The sequence below is a fragment of the Rosa chinensis genome, chromosome 7 (genome assembly GCF_002994745.2).
Source record: "Rosa chinensis cultivar Old Blush chromosome 7, RchiOBHm-V2, whole genome shotgun sequence".
NCBI lineage: Eukaryota > Viridiplantae > Streptophyta > Magnoliopsida > Rosales > Rosaceae > Rosa > Rosa chinensis.
This window is the reverse complement of record NC_037094.1, coordinates 32,389,432-32,406,815: the sequence shown is the minus strand read 5'-3', so window position 1 is coordinate 32,406,815 and position 17,384 is coordinate 32,389,432. Positions and strand designations below refer to the sequence as shown.

The 17,384-nt window shown below is 39.1% G+C and overlaps 1 protein-coding gene and 1 long non-coding RNA gene across 5 annotated transcripts; one reads left to right on the top strand and one right to left on the bottom strand.

Moving 5' to 3' along the window:
• Positions 1 to 3,440: 3,440 nt before the first annotated feature.
• On the bottom strand, positions 3,441 to 4,413 carry LOC121050714. Its single transcript, XR_005803626.1, has 2 exons — positions 4,018 to 4,413; positions 3,441 to 3,613 (listed from the first exon to the last, which is right to left on the bottom strand). It is a non-coding gene; the product is annotated as an uncharacterized LOC121050714 (long non-coding RNA).
• Positions 4,414 to 4,595: 182 nt separating this feature from the next.
• On the top strand, positions 4,596 to 8,615 carry LOC112179362 (pectin acetylesterase 8). 4 transcript variants are annotated; one of them, XM_024317759.2, is made up of 14 exons: positions 4,597 to 4,894; positions 5,258 to 5,297; positions 5,849 to 5,969; positions 6,100 to 6,182; positions 6,355 to 6,484; positions 6,638 to 6,717; positions 6,793 to 6,879; positions 6,968 to 7,092; positions 7,174 to 7,234; positions 7,319 to 7,372; positions 7,466 to 7,543; positions 7,766 to 7,871; positions 7,970 to 8,115; positions 8,224 to 8,615. In XM_024317759.2, the coding sequence occupies exons 1-14, from the start codon at positions 4,821 to 4,823 to the stop codon at positions 8,347 to 8,349; spliced, it is 1,311 nt and encodes a 436-aa protein (XP_024173527.1). In that variant the 5' UTR covers positions 4,597 to 4,820; the 3' UTR covers positions 8,350 to 8,615. The 4 variants fall into 4 exon arrangements, with proteins under 4 accessions (XP_024173528.1, XP_024173527.1, XP_024173529.1 ...); XM_024317761.2 differs by having other exon boundaries at positions 5,845 to 5,969; XM_024317760.2 differs by lacking the exon at positions 5,258 to 5,297 and having other exon boundaries at positions 4,596 to 4,894; positions 5,845 to 5,969.
• The last annotated feature ends 8,769 nt before the right edge of the window (positions 8,616 to 17,384 follow it).

The window sequence follows — 17,384 nt, the reverse complement described above, 5'->3', positions numbered from 1 at the left end:
ATAATTCTCTTTAAAAAATTTATCAATAATTGTTGGTGTGTATAAAAATAAAAATAAAACTATATAAAAATCTAATAAAAAATATCAGGTTAGAAAAAAGCCAATCCGAACAAAGTGTGAAAATAATGGTTTTATTGCGTACCAACGCAATTAAGTTCTATTTGCGCAAAAGAGAAATATACAGTGTTCTTTAAGCATATATAAAATTTGATAATCCTCTGAGGTCCGCCAGAGAGCGGTGGCCTGAGGCGGCTGCCTCTGGCATACTCACTTGAATCTAACTCCATTTTGGTTTTGAATGCTGTTAAGAGTTCTAATCCTCATACTCCTAACAAGTTTGCTTGTATTGGACTTATAATTATTTTATGGCCTCATTTATTTCACAGATTTGAGGTTTTAAAAAAGAAAATTTAAAAATTTATTCATTCAATATGTTTGGTACCCACAAGGATAATAACAAGTTTTCTAATGAAGAAAAAAAGTCGGGGAACCTGAATCCTCCCATACGTTTGCCTTCTAATTAAAATGAAAATTTTTGATCATCTTCTAATTAGTTATGAATTTACTTTTCATTGGACGAATTAGCTGTTTTCTACTAACCTTGTGTCAATTCTGTCACAGGTCCATTTGATTGACACTTGTCCCATGACTTAATTATTAGATAACGCTGCTAGCTGTTTTTTTATTTTTATTTTTTGATCACTTCAACAACTGATATGCAATAATTAGTTATCTGTAAGTCGAACTCACGACTTCCCACTTATAAAAGAAAGGCTTATGCTATTAGACCAAATGATACTGCGCTACTTGTTTTTTATTTAGAGACTAACTAGCTAATTAACGCAATAAAAAAAAATTGACTATAGTTTTTTTTCCCTCTAATATTCTTCTTCCTCTCTTTCCTTTGAAATGAAAATACTTACACTCAAACCGATTTGGAGCTGTGTGTCCAAATTCTCTCTTATTTGCATACATTCGATAATCTAAATTCATGATTTAACAATTCAAAAGTCAAGTAAACCCTTAAAATCATCTCTGCAAATATCAATGTAAACAAAAATCGTTTACTCAATCGATTGCATTAAACAAATGATAGTTCTCATGAAAGCTGACAGTCTCATGATCTACCGTTCATTTGTTTGATGCAATCGAATGAGTAAACAATTTTTATTTATATTAATTTTTTGTAGGTTAAACATCTATTTAAATTGTTGAATGTATGTAAATTAAAAAAAAAAAAAAGTTTAGATACAAAGGTCCAAAGTCCAAACCGAATTGGATGTAAGTACTTATTTTTTTAACACGAGAGTAAGCAGCTTTGCACACGATGGGCACTCACTCATCGCGACATCGCCCATGTAGTAATTTTTTTTTATTTTTTATTTTTTTTTATCAAAATGTAGTTTTTATTTGGCTTTAAAAAAAAAGTTGCTTGCTTTGAGAAATATATCCACAGAATGGCGGAACTTCTTTAGGTCCAGAATGGGCCCTGGCCCCCCAAATATTTTAGAAAACGTTGCGATTAATGTTATTGGTTGACTTGTATATTTCTCATAAATGACAAGTATTTACCTAATAAATGTCCCAAAAATTGAATATTAGCACTAAATATCTATTTAGAAAGGAAAATTGTATATTATTCCTTTATTATTTGCCTTAATATATCTTATAAAATGGGGTAGAAATTTAAATGAGGTGCCTAGTAAAAAGACGATATTAATATGAGAAAATTTCGCAAACAGTACACCAAGTAAAAGTCACTAATAATTCTTATACACAAAGTTTCAAACCAAACATTTCGGTACATGAAATCTGAAACTCGACCCACTATCAGTACACGACATCAATTTTTGACACCAAAATGTCCATTATGCCCTCAATTCTTTTTTTTTTTTTAATAATTCTTTTTTTTCCTTCGTTTTTATCTCTTTCTTCTTCCTTCTTCCGGGCTCACTCCCTCGCTTCCAACGCCGCCCTTGCGAGGTGAACTTCTCCCACCACTGCCGCTCCGCCTCCACGTGGTTGAGCGGCGTGTCTCGGCCCAGCCCGGGTTTCCAGCCCCATTTCTTCGGCGCTCTTTTCATCTGGCAGTCGGAATCTACGAAGTCCGGGTTTGGGTTCGGAGCTCCGTTCTTCTTCTTGCTAGAACCAAAAACATGTTTCTTGTCGTCATTGTATGAGCTGTGATCCTCTTCGTGCACGCCGGCAATGATGCCGATGTCAAAAATGGAGAAGTTCCGGTTGATGAACTCGAGCGGTCTTGTTTCTGGGTTGGGCTGATCCAACCCAAACAACGACTTGGCTTGCTGGATCAACCCCCAGTTCTCTCTGATCAAACCGGAGGAACCCATTTCAAGAACACCGTCGGAAGTTGGGATGCAGATCAAGGTCTCGATCCCGTGGATTTGGACCTCTTTGGCTCTCTCGCAGTTGTTGAACTGAAGCTCGTGGGCCCCGCTCAGCCAGATTGAGGTCCTGCAGCCGAAGGCCTTGCAGGGAACAGAGCCGTCCCCTACGGCGAAAGATCGAGTGAGGGAGTGAGCTCGGAAGAAGGAAGAAGAAAGAGATAAAAACGAAGGGAAAAAAAAAAAAAAAAAAATTATTAAAAAAGAAGAACTGAGGGCATAATGGACATTTTGGTGTCAAAAATTAACGTCGTGTACTGATAGTGGGTCGAGTTTCAGATTTCGTGTACTGAAATGTTTGGTTTGAAACTTTGTGTATAAGAATTATTAGTGGCCTTTACTTGGTGTACTACTGTTTGCGAAATTTTATATGGCTCATATTAATATATACCTTAATATATGGCTTCGAAAATGAGAAAAAGAAGTGAAATTTTATTGTACAACTTTCATCTCCATTTTTTTGTATCTTTGATTTTATAGTAAAATTTTATCTTTAGGCCCCTCAAAGCAGGGCCCGCCCTGTGAGTTTGGAGGTTCAAGGCTAAAAAAATTTTGAGGCCCCAAAACAAATGCTCAAAACATTACAAAAGGAAACAATATCCCAATTTCAAGTTTGTCTCCTCTCTTTTTCTATTCTTTTCTGAGCCCTGGACTTGAACTTTCTAGTAGGAGCCATGATTGGCTCAACCAACAATCCAACAAATTCAACAATTGAATCCCTAAAGAATATCATATAGAAAGACTTAGGTATATAGCAAATTTTCAATAGAGAATGAATGAAACAGAGACAAAAGTTGAAACATGCACAAGTCTAAAATCTTTAAAAACAAAGACGAAACAAATCTATTGTTCATTGTTCTACAGCATGTTAAATAGCTCATAAATCCTAAATTTTCAACAAATCACGATTTATAATTACATTCTCCAAACCAACAAGAGCATCAGAAACACAAAATAGAGAAGGAAAAAACCAAAATTTCTTCAAAACAGAAAAGAAAGAGATTCAAAGATCTTAACTTTTTGTCTTTTTGGAGATAAAATCAACTCTTCAATCCCTGAATTCAACTTTTTCTTCTGATCCTCTCATAGTCTCCTTCTGGGTTTTCGACTTCTCGTCTTCAGCCACCATTGGGAAATAGAATTACCTTATGGGATGTTCAATCACAATTGGATTTTTGTCTTGGATTGAGAAAGAGATCCTTCAAAAACTTGAATTGAGGAAGAGAGAGAGAGAGAGAGAGAGAGAGAGAGAGAGAGAGAGAGAGAGAGAGAGAGGAGAGAGAGAGAGAGAGAGAGAGAGAGAGAGAGAGAGAGAGAGAGAGAGAGAGAGAGAGAGAGAGAGACAATAATGAAAACAAAACCACCCATCAAACATGCATAGCTTACAGTAGCAGTTAATTAAATCTCAGCTCTGGGTAAATTGATCAAACACAAAGTTTAGTACTGAAAGAAACACATCAAACATCGCAAAATTGAAGCTTGTGCTTAAACAACCGAAACGCCCTACCCAACATTGCTCAAAGATTCAAACTTTAATCAAAACCCAGAACCCAGAATTGAATTAAAGAGAGGCTAACCTCCGAGAGCAAGATTGGAGATCATGAGGACTCACCAAATGAACTTGAAGTGCTTGATGTGGTGCTCGGTTGGTGGCTCCATCGTCTCTGAGACACAATCTCTTCGACTTCGATACTCTGATTGCACCTTGTGCGTCTCTGTTGCGTGTATGAAGATGCTTAATCTCTTAAATTGTTTTGTTATCTTTTTTTTTTTTTTAATTGCAGGCCTACATAAAGAATTTTTTTGAGGCCCCCTGAAACCTAAGGCCCTAGGCCTGGGCCTACTTCGCCTTGGCTCAGCCTAGGGCCGGCACTGCCTCAAAACAACTTTCAAGTTCAGCCACTGTCCACAGTCGTCCTTTACACAAAAAGCTGGTGTCAAGAACTGCACCATATCCCCTCCCAAGCCTAATCTCTGCCACTCGTTTTATGACACAACCACATGAACCCGACAAGATTCGTTACAGCTCTACTAAGCTTTTTCACCGTGCAACAGCAGCAGCAGCTCCTCCGTCGGGCTATCCCACTCGGGTCGGGTCGGTCCAGACCGAACCCACCCGCCATAATTATCATTAAAATGTTGGGAGGGAGCGAAATCAGTGTCGGCTCTCGGGTTTGCTGTTCTCTCTCTCTCGATACACTAAAAAAAAAACAAACAGAATTAGGACCCTTTTCTTCGTGAGAGACTCTCGCATTCATTCATTCATTCCGGTCTGCAATACATACAAAACAACTCATCATTCCATTACTGACCGCCATTAATGCTTTCCCTTCTCTTCTTTAACCCCCATTGCTCCCCCCATTAACTCCCCATTCATCACGTACTTATCAGTTATCAAGTACAAACAACCACCCCATGTTCTTAACTGAACTGGGTTTCTCTCACATTCTTCATCACTCTGTCTCTGCCATTTTCTCTCCTTCATTCGGGTACATACTAATCTGCTTTTGTTCTTTTGCTTAGTCGAACTTCGGATCCGGTGTTTGGTCTATGTATGCTGTAAAAACCACTTACACTCTGCAAATGTTAATGTTCTTGGTTCTTACTGCCAGCGGTGTTATTTCAGTTCATGTGGTTCTCTTGTTTATGAATGTATTTGAATTGAGTGATGTTTCTTGTGAGTATATATTTTCTGGATATGTACATTTGGTTATTGTTCATTTTTGTTTTCGTTTGTGTATTGGAATGGTTTTTTTGTTTCATTGGATTCTCCTTTGTACAAAGACTGGATTTTTGATGGCTGACATTGGATTCAAATGTCCAATATGATTAAAGTTTCACTTTTGTTTCAGAAACCCATCAAGATTGTTGAGCCGATTGCTTCGTATTCGAGTATGTATTAATTATTGCTTGATTAGTCGACAGGTTTTAAAATGATGAGGAATCATTTTTTTTTTTACTTTAAGATTAGGAAATGTATGCACATGACTCACTCATGTGCCAATCTGTTTGGTCATTACAATAAATTTGATTAATCTCTTTCTCTGCTCTGCTGCTTTTGTTTGTTTTTCGGTTTTCTTTTTGTATGTGTTCATTTTCCAACAAACACCAAAAGGTCTTGGGGTAAAAGGAGCCAAGCTAGAAAAAAACATAACCAATCTTATGCTTGTGGAAACTTGATACTCTGTCAAAGACGGAAAAGCATCCTTGAACATTAAGCAATCTCAAGGCTGCGGTTTTGTTACCAAAGCTGGATTGGAGGATCCTTTTCTAGTTTAATTACCTGAGAATTTTGGTTATGACGGAAAGCAATGGAGGATCATTTCTTAGAAAAAGCTTTTGTTTTCTCTTTAACATATCTATAATTGGCCAATCTTTTTTGTTTGTTTTTGTTTTGGTACCTAACCTTTTTGTATATGAATTGCTAAATTTGATTAAGGCAGATGGGTGATGCAAGATTAGCGCAGTGGTTGAATCTTCTAGTATGTTCAGTGATAATGCTGAAAGCAACGGGAGTTCCTATCGGAATCACTATCCTTAAGACTGCGGTCGCCAGAGGAGCTGGTGAGAAACTTTGGTTGCAAAGTTGTTGATATGAATCAGAGTTTTTTTTTTTTCAAACTCGTTAGGTTTGATAATGAGACAATTCTGTTCTGGTATTTGGTTTAACCTTTTGTATTGACATGGTTTACAGTTTGTTTGGATGGAAGCCCCCCAGCTTACCATTGGGATAAGGGGTTTGGTTCAGGAGTTAACAATTGGTTGGTTCACATTGAGGTTTGTCCTTTTCTCTAAATTAGCTCCAAGTAAATGCAGTAACAATTAATTTGTGTGTTTTGTCTTGTTAATGTTACAAAGTTCTAGTAAAGTGTTCATAGATTTTTTTTATATAAATGATGGTTACATATCTCTGTTTCTGTCATAATTGTTCTGTCTGTTTGAATCTTAGGGAGGAGGATGGTGTCACAATGTCACAAATTGCCTTGGCCGTACGAACACTCGTTTAGGTTCATCAAAGAAAATGCAGAAGGAAATTCCTTTTTCTGGAATTCTAAGCAACAGGCAATCACTTAATCCAGGTTTGGTTTGTTAATCAACATTTCATCTATAAATAAGAAGTTAATTTCCATAAGCAAAAGTCACTTCAAAGAAATACTTTGTAGTTAAGCAGTACAGCTCATTTCTGTTGAACCTACCTTGGTAGCTGATCAAAATTGTGTCTCCAATGGCAGGCTTTTACAATTGGAATAGAATCAAAGTCAGGTACTGTGATGGGTCATCATTCACTGGAGATGTTGAAGCAGTACACCCAGTAAGTTGCTTAGCAATCATTAAGCACTCCAAGTTTTACATTCCATTAGAAATTCTTGGTTAACAATTTGAGCAGGCTACTGGTCTTTACTTTAGAGGAGCTAGGGTTTTTCGAGCCGTTATTGCTGATTTATTAGCAAAAGGAATGGGGAAAGCTGAAAATGTAAGTGATTTAACTTGTCAACAATTTGACTGCTGTTATCTTCAGTTCTGATAAATTTGTTCCTTAACCCGGACACATGTGCTTACAGGCTGTCCTCTCCGGTTGTTCTGCTGGTGGATTGGCCTCCATTCTTCATTGTGATAACTTCCGTGCTCTCTTACCTTCCGGAACCATTGTGAAATGTGTTTCAGATGCTGGTTACTTTATTAATGTGTAAGCTCCTCACATTTTTAGTACCTTCTGCCTTTGCCTTTTATGTGAAAGTTGCTTATGGACCTTGGTGATAAATATCAGAAAGGACATTTCTGGAGCACAACACATTCAACAGTATTTTGCTGATGTTGTTACTACACATGTAATCCTCTCGCTCCTTCCTGCATACAATGAAGACTTTACCGCCATCAATCCCCATTTCTGAATGTCGATATCTTTCGTATAGGGTTCTGCCAAGAATTTGCCTCCATCTTGCACTTCAAAATTGAGACCAGATTTGGTAAGTGTAAAGTTTTGCTAGATATATATTTAGTATTGATTTACTGTTTCTCACTTGTAAGATTCTCATGATGCTCCTTAAACAATACTACAGTGTTTCTTCCCTCAATATGTGGTACCACAGATTCGGACACCAATATTCTATGTACATTCAGCCTATGATTCATGGCAGGTGAGCTTCCCAGCTATTTTCCTGTTAACAGTAACATCGATCATACTAAACTGTGAGTGAGAACCGTTGATTAGGTATAATTATGTTTGAATGCGTAATCTTGAGTTAAAGTCTAGCAAGAGAGCTTTACCCCTTTTGTATACTCGTACATTTTACCTTAGTATACATCTCTCTCTCACTTTGTCTAATTCTTAAGGTCACTTTGTTTATATATCTATACAGATAAGGAACATTTTGGTACCAGGTGTTGCGGATCCTCATGGAACTTGGCGAAACTGCAAGCTCAATATAAAGAACTGCTCACCCGCTCAGCTCAAAACCATTGAAAGTCAGTCTCACAAGAGACATTAATTTCAAATCAATAGTAGACCAATATTAGATCGTTGTTTACATGGCATTTAAATTCTGTTTGTTTGTATTTTGCAGGCTTCAGGTTGCAATTTTTAACTGCAATTGGTGGTGTGAGCAACTCTGCAGTAAAGGGAATGTTCATAGACTCTTGCTATCTACACTGTCAAACTGAAATGCAGGAGACTTGGTTAATGCCTAATTCTCCACTCCTTAACAAAATGGTAACACAAACCACAAACACCCTCTTACAAAAGAAAAGGTTCTAGCTTTTATTTCCTGCTTGAAGAAACACTAATTTTAATTGGTTTTGTAAAAACTCATATGTGCAGACAATTGCAGGGGCAGTTAGAGACTGGTTTTATGACCGAACTCCATTCCAAAAGATAGACTGTCCTTACTCTTGCAATCCCACTTGCCATCCTCCGATGTTTGATCCAAATGTGCACTTGGAATGACTGTTGTGACAAATATATAACATTTTTAAGGGAAAAAAAATGTGATAAGTCAAAATGATTGATCAAAATAAGAAAGCTCACCACTGCACAAAAACTAGTGTGCTGGGTGTTTTCCCTCATTGTTTATGTAATTAGTCACATATCTCAATTAAATCCACATTATTCTTCCATCTTTTGATTCTAAGGTGGGGCATATATATCTTGTACTGAAAACTCAATGATTTGGCGACAATGTATTTCTATTTATTCATCAGAGCATTTTCCAATTTTTGGTCTATCTGATATTTAGAGTTTCTTTTGGTTGGTAATAAATCAGGATTATGTGTGCCTTGCCAAATTAGAATTACTTTCTATTGTTGTAATAGGAGAAGATTGTTCTAGATTCATAGTTCTAATTAGAATAAGATTTCTTGTACTCAAAGATTATGTACTTGTATCCTCTATATATAGAGGCTCCTATTATCAATAAAACACACAACTATTCTCCCAATTCTCTCTACAATTTTCTTTTCCTAAAACAAGTTATCACCACGAGCCCTAATCTTGAATCAGAAGCCAAAAACTTTCTTCTTCTCTCTTCTTGCCGTGAAACCCTAGAACCCTACCCTAGGACCACCTCCTGCCCGCCACCATCTTTGCGCACGGCTTTGGGAAGAAAACGACAAGGCTGCAAGGAAAAGAAGAACAAGAAAATCAAGCATCAAGAAAGCACCAAGTAAGTTTTAAATTAAAGTTCCTGCTTTCTGAATTTTAATTTTATTTTCTTTTATTCGGGGACTTCCAAAATCCCTTCTTCTATATCCCACATTTCTTATAACGTGGGTTCGATAAAAGAATAAAATCGGAACTGTGGGGGTTTCACGCTAAGCTACGAGCTAAGAGCATTCATGAGCCTAAGCTACAAACTAAGAGCATTTGTGAGCATTTAAATTTGAAGGACCATTCAAACATTATTGTTTCGGTCTAATCCAAATTTCTTGGAAAAACAATTTCTTGGTAGCAAAGAGGCTCCCTTAATTAGTTGTCACGGAAGTATTATACTCCGAAACTAATCTATTTTCTAAGAATATATGTAATGACATTTTGCCTTAAACTATTATCAATAAAAACATTGGTTATAACGGATTAGAAACTTTGATATAATAATTGGCTATTATTAATAAAGTGTCGATTCTTTTAATTCGGGCTTTATTTACTTACGTATGTTTCCCGGAGAGCTAGAATGCCTCGCGGATAGTGCTACTATGCACACCATACCTTGACATAGGCAATTATTCCTTGAGATGATGCCTACTCGATCTTATGTGACTACGAGGTCAGGCCCATCTAAATTGACTCATGGTCAAGGACCAGCTCAACTTTTGTTGCCAAATGGCACATTGATTAATGTCACTGAAGCTCTCTACACTCTTGGGGCCGGAAGAACTCTTTTGAGCTTTAGAGATATTAGAGCCAGCGGTTTTCATGTGGAAACACATAGTGAGAATGGAAGCAACCTCGCCGGGAAGCGGAAGCGGCCAAGACCTCGCCGGGAAGCAACCTTTCCGACCTTGCCAAGTTACCTTCACAACATGCTTTCTAAGACTAGAATAATGGTTTTACATCCCATATTGAAGAAAATGTGAAGGAGAGGGGTTCCCTTACCTATAAAGGGACCCCTCCTCCCACTTAAAATCCATCCCATTACACACTTTGTAATCCCTTTGGGCTGCAAGGCCCAAACACACTAGTTAAACTTTCAAGTGGATGTAGTCTCTCGTTAAGGCGAGAGACGAACCACTATACTTCTTGTGTTTCGCTTGCTCTCTCTCTCTCTCTCTAAACGTTAATTATAACCTTCAGTTTCTAACATTAACATTGGCGCTGTCTGTGGGAAGCCAACACAAAGGCTTCATCACGTACCATGAACTTTGGCCTGTTGGCGTCAAGTCAACGCCCGGTCAACATCAAATCAGGGCTGGTAAACCCCCAACAGGGCCGGTCAACGCTGATCAGCAATGGTCAACGCCCATCAGAGACGGTTAACGCTGATCAGCAATGGTCAATGCCAACTCAAAAAAGTGAACGCTGCACAACTCAAAAAAAGAAAAAAAAAAATCCCACCATCAGCGGTGACAATATATATATATATAGAGGCCCGTTCTGAAGCGGACGTCCGCACTTCGCTAAAGTGCGGACGGCGATGCAGCGGAGGCGGCGGCGCGCGGCTTGCAGGAGGGAGGTCGGAGGCATCTTGGACTGTTCTGGGAAGTGTTCAAGGTCGGAGGAGGTCGGGGTTGCAGGTTCTGGGCAGCAACCCTACCTGCAACTGCAGGTTTTCTGGGCAGCCCTCCAACGACGTCGCCGGCGACTCCACCTACTGCAGACAGCTCCGCCCGACCCCTGGCGTCCTTCCGGCAACCCTCGCCGCTCCGTCGCGCCCCGAGCCGAGCTGCAGCAGCGCCGTCCGCACTTTAACGAAAGTGCGGACGTCCTCTTTGGAACGCCTCCGTGTATATATATATATATATATATATATATATATATAGCTTCTACACATGAACCTTGCTCCGCAAGCCCAAAATATATATATATATATATATATATATATATATATATATATATATATATATATATATATAGCTTCTACACATGAACCTTGCTCCGCAAGCCCAAAATTCAAATGTTTTCATGAGAAGCTGACTCCATCAATGCCAAGCAGTAGCAGCAATTAAAAAAAAAAAAAAAAAATCTTTATGGCTAGCAAGGCTAGCGCGTCAGCAACATCAGTGGGCTAGCGAGGCTAGCGGTCTCCAGTCAGCGCCCCCGCTTAGCAAGGCTAGTGATAAACCCAGATAGCCAGCAAGGCCAGAGGTACCAGCACCAATAGCCCGGCGGTACCAGTGGCGACGTCTTCCGCTAGCGTGTCCAGCGACCATCTCCAGCTAGCAACGCCTAAAGATCAGTGACTTAGCGCCGACAGCCAACGACAGCGACTATCTTTTGCTAGCTACGCCTAGCGATCAGCGCCGACAGCCAGCGACAACGGCTATCTCCTGCTAGCGACGGCTAGCGGTCAGCGACCCAACTCTGATAGCCAGCGCCAGCGGCACATCTCTCGCTAGTGAAGCCCAGCGGTCAGCAACCTAGAGCCGACAGTCAGACCTAGAGACAATGCCAGCCTACCAGCTACCAGCAAGGCTAGCACCTGGAGACAGCGGTAGCAAGGCCAGCAGCCTGCCATCTCCATCCAACGCCTCCGCTAGACCTGCCATCTAGCCGCCCCGTCAACCCTAGCTGAATATTGCCATGACATCAACGTCAGCGACAGCTTGTCACTCTCATAACACCAACACTAGCATCGATCCAAGCAGCAACAACCAAACAGAGATCCCCAAGCTTTGCAGTAACGTCACTCTGCTTGGCGAAGCTTCAATCCTTGGCGAAGCTTCAATTTCCGTAGTGGAGTTTCAATTTTCTTGGCGGAGTTTCAACCTCCTCTTCACACCTAGAGAACTACTTTGGACACCCAAGTTCCAACCTGTGCCTTGTATTCGACCGCAACCAGCGTTCACTTTCTGTCAAACACCATCACGTCAAACTTGGCTCATCAACTGTCTTTGTTCGTTGCACCTCACCGCATCATTGATCAATCACGGCAGCAACCACTTAACGCATCAAGCATTTGATCAATCTTAGTAGCCCAGTGACAAAACTTCAGCTGCAAAACGCCAGCGAAAAGATTCAGCGGCAAACACTAAACTTTAGCGGCAAAACTTCAGCACTTCAGCTCTTTCTTGACGCAATGATAGCTAGATCTTGACGCAGCATTCGAGTTTCTCTCTTGATGCAGTTATCTTCGAACTTCATGCGAGACTGAGAAGCTAAGTCCTTCATATACTACCTGCTCTATCTTACTTGACCTTCATACTAGTCGAATAGAGCACAATGCTGTTATGAAATTTTAATTAAAACTCGCAAGCGCATGAATCGTTGTTAGTATAGTGTGCAAGTACGAGGTCGTTCCAACTGATGATTGATAATTAATTTAAATCATAACCTAATTTATCCAAACATAATATCACAAAAACATAATGAACAATTAAGATAAAGAAAGTATTGTTTTTAGATTTTTCAAATAAAGAAATAATGTGAAACAAACAAACAAACAAAATAAAGTTTATAAGTTGAAAAGCAAAGATGATAAAACCTAGGGTTTCAGAATCAACCACTAACAATCCTATTTATGTTTCGATGCAATTAACAGATTCTTTTGTTTCTTTTGATGACAATTCTCTTATCTAAGTCCAGGTACGGCACTTAGACCATAGTTTTTCTTAAGTGTATGATTCTCTCTAGGTACGGCAGAGGTCGTACATCCTAACATGCAGTTTATCTAGGTACGACATAAATTTAACACTTAGGACTCATTACGTACTAGAAAACAAGAGAATCATGCAAACCATTACTTCAGATACGACAATAATGTAATTCACAACTCTTAATCATAAGAATCTAATTTGAATTATATTGCAGGTATGCCTCAAATTCATCTCCTAATTACTAGATGCAAAGCCCTAAGGTGATCAATCAAAGAACTTAAACATAAAGCATCAATTCAAATAGTGACTAAGAATTCATCATAAAGAAACTATAAATCCATCAACAAATCATCAAAGTACATAAACAATCATTATAGGGCATCATCTTAACCCTAGAAAAAAGGTTTAGCAAAATATAACTAGATAAAACATAGAAAGAACATAAAAAGAATGGAAGGGAAAAGATGGGGAAAATGGATGAGTCATCTCTGCTCCTTAGGCGTCTACATTGTGCTCGCGAGACTCCTTTCTCATGTAAATTCGTGTATAGGGAAGATTTCTGCTCATCTTTGGCTTCATGTTTCCTTGTAAAACTTGGGTTTAGATTCCTTTCTTCATTTGGAATGGGAAAACCTTGAAATATCTCTTGTAGAAGTAGGAATAAGTTCATCATTGAATCTTCATCTGAATTAACTTCCTTGAAACATTAGGATTAACGATCTTGTGCCGCGGAACTTGAGTTCTCCATGAATGTTTGTAAATTCCCGAGCAGATTTTCTGTTCTGACCTATCTTCACTCAAATAATCATAACTTTCTCCTGAAGTATCGAAATCGAGATCCATAAAATTATACAGAAAGTAGGCATTCGTATCTTTCCATACATATGAGGCTCATTGTCTGATTCGATCTGAGGATTTCCCAGTAATTTTCTGAAGTTGGGTATTTTGCACAGGCAGATTCTAGGACCTGGGCGTCTTTCAATCCTAGTTAGCTCATTTTAGCTTCTTTTCTTCTCTTTATGAGACAAACCTACAAAAACACTATAACAACATAAATGACTCAAAATAAGGAGGACTAAGCATAAATACTAAGATTAAGAGGCAAAGAAATATAAGAAAATATGAGCACATCAAATGCGCACATACAATATTTGTTACTGACTTTGGCGTCCCTCCATTGGCTGCATGAGTCAAGCTAGCTAAATTGTTGACACTGCACTTTTAATTGAATAAATTGCACACCTATGCATTACACGAAGAACAAATCTCAACCTTGTTTTGTCTTCAGGCTACTGCTGTCTAAGTACGCTGCCACCTATCAAACTCGTGTACTGTTGAGCTAGTTATCACACATATAAATACACATGTTTAACATCTTTGTCAGTTAAGTCCTGAGGCTAGTAAACCCAACTGAGCATGCATGCTCCAACTCAACCGCTAGCCTTGAATGCATTGTCATTACTTTCTTATTTGTGCTTCTCCCATGTGGTCTACCACAAATAAGCATGAAGATGATGATTCAATTTGGTTAACAGAGCATGCCTACATGTGAACTAGCTATAAAGGTCAACTATGCATATTTGGCTAGGTCTAAACTTTTAACCACTATAGTGTACCCATCATTAATTAATGGGTTTATCTCAAAGCTTAGGTGTGTGCGTATACTGTGCTTGAATTAAAATACATTAATTGTATTTTGTAATTCCACGACTTTATGTCTCACTACACATTAGAAGTACACATCACAATCGAAATAACATAAATTTTGGTTATTCCCAATCTAGTCAGCCTACTTCAATGTCTAAATTGATATATGCAAAGTCATTATTTCTGCATAAATCTCTATATATAGGCTCCAGGGCCTAGTTTTTATAGTCTTACATGATAACTTCGTCAAAAAGTCTTCTCCAAATTTCATTGCCAAATTTGAAATTTATGTGAGGCAATCAAACATGTCATTGTTACAACTACTACATCGCTTATACACTTCGCTTGAAATTTTTATCAAAATACATGTGCAAGCTATAGTATTTGATTTCACAAATCTTATATAATCATTCAAAATAGATATATATGCAAGTTATTTGTCATCAACCACTACATTGCTTATACACTTTGCTTACAATTTTATCAAAGTACATATGCAAATTATTGATGTTGATTTTACAAATCCACATATTAATCATCTATTTTGTTTCAAGGAAATTCAACTATTTCTACCAAGCATTCCACTACTTGCAAATGGTACCTCAACTACGAGTTGATGTACATTATCGGAGCACTTTATCCACCAAAGCAATGGAGTGTCATGCTTAGACAGCTCCAACATGATTTGGGTACTTATGTTAGTTCCAATCCCAACCTACTCCAAACCGGCATGAGATAAGTAACTTTCTCTCACTACACGCTCTTTCAATTATAGCTCTGTTGACACCCAAAAATCCAGCTAACAAGCCCAATTTATGCTTTAAGCCCAATTCATATTTCGAGGCAAATTACACCCGTGAACATCACGCCACGCACGTGGACCCAAGCCACATTCACGCACTTGGGGCTTACAAGAATGGGTGTGGTATGGAAGGTAACGGAATTGCATGAGGGCCGTTATTAGTTTTAGGCTCATTGATAATTTTGGACTTGGGACCAAAATTCATGCCCAATGGCCTAACTCTTAATACGGGTAAGTGAAGAAGAGAGAGAGCCCAAAAACCCAAGCCCAAATCCTTTAGAAATAAACAAAATAGTAAATGCTAAACATAGGATTCTTGATCCTAGCCGCATAACATAATCCCATAATCCCAGCAGCACATAATCCCAGCAACACAGCAGAAATCTTGGGATTGCAATCCTAGCAACAAATCCTGCTTAAATTATGGCAGAAAATCTGCCCAAAATCTCATAGCCCTAGATACAACTTGACAAACCAAAACATTGCAAAATCCAGTACATGCATTTAACCCAAGCCATCTCTTTACCCAGCAGTAAAGACCTTCCACCGAGATTCCTTTGGCTGCTGGAATTGCATATAAATAGCTATGTTACTAACCAAGCGGGGGCAGGACAGAGTGTGCTAGCAAGCTCCCTAGCACTCTTCTTCTCTCATGCTTCCTCTCTCCCACATCCATCCATAGTTTTCCATCCTTTCAAATTCACCTTCTATCCAAACCCCCTTATCTCACAAACCTCAACCAGTATACAACACTGCTGGAACCTCTTCTTCTCAAACTCATGCTTTTCTAGCTCCCACGCCACACGCATCTTGCCAAGCCTATTTTGAAATGATCAATTCACTGCCATGCATATATATAGGAACTGCCGGGAAGAACACAACAGCAACCTTCCTAGGATTTTTAATCCTTCAAAGTTTGCTGGGCCTAGTCTTCGCTAACTCAGACAAATGGGCAAAGTTTTGGGTCCTTACCCATGAATATCCACTGCTGTACAACTCCGATCAAAGTGACCCTACAAGCTCTTACCATGCCTTTACGTGCTTTTACTACTTCTAAGCATGCCTATAATATATCACACTTGATATGCATTTACATGTCTTCATGATCCTTAGTATGTTTACAACAATGCAAAAATGTTATTAGCAAACTTTACTACAAGTACATGCTATACACATACATGCTTAAATCAATCTAATGTGACACTCTCTTAAATAAACTATGCCACGTCTAGAAGCTTGTGACACCTATGACTTAATTAAACATGCTCGGATAAACGAATTGCTTGGGTTACGACTCGCTTGGGTATCAAGAATGGCCACGACTTACTTGGGCCACGCCTCGCATGCTTGTACATCGCCTACTCGCTCAACTATACCCAACTTGCTCTAACACAACCTAACTCGCACAAATACATCCAACGTGCTTTAATTAAGTTCCAACTTCACAATGTTTCATACTATTCACCGGGAGCTACTCTCAAAATTTTATATGGACACCCATTACACTTGCCACTATCTATTGTGCATGTTGCATGACCATAAGATCCATATATTATTACTTGCTATACTTAATTATTTGTCATTGTTCATACAATTACAAACTTTACATATATTCTATATGTAAACATATGGTCTAGCCTCCGGGCACCATACTTTGTCAAACTCTCCCCACGGGAAAGACACCTAAACTGGTCTATGACTCCACGAGTCTATGGTCCACGACCAACCGCCAAGCGGTAAGGCAACACCTTATAATGACAATGACCACTACGCGGCATTGTAGTCAAGCTTTTCTCCTCTGGGAAAGAGTAAAGGGACCGATTAATGCAGCTCACGGCAACCATTGATCCGGTAGTTAATCCCCAACGCTTAGGTATCAAAGATTAGGTTAGCTACCTAACACCCACTGTATATACGCAGCTCCCCTCATCAAACAATTTTCCGACCATACAGAGGTCTATAGCCAGGAGTGGGGGACTCCTTGGAGGGCCTAGCAGGGGCCCACCCAAAAGGGCATAAGCGCTCGCTCTGACCAATTTTAGATGGACGACGCACTTGCACCAATTATGCTCGCAATACGGCACAAAGCTACGCTTTGGTATCAACCCCGCAAGAAAACCCTCCTTGACTGGGGACTTCGGGGACTTGCACATACAGTGCAGCATAATTAGCAACAGTTACGTTTACGCCTCAGGGCATCACATCCGAGCTTTCACACTCACTCCTTCGCGGCATCTCCCATAATTAGCAACGGTTATGATTACGCCTCAGGGCATCACATTCGA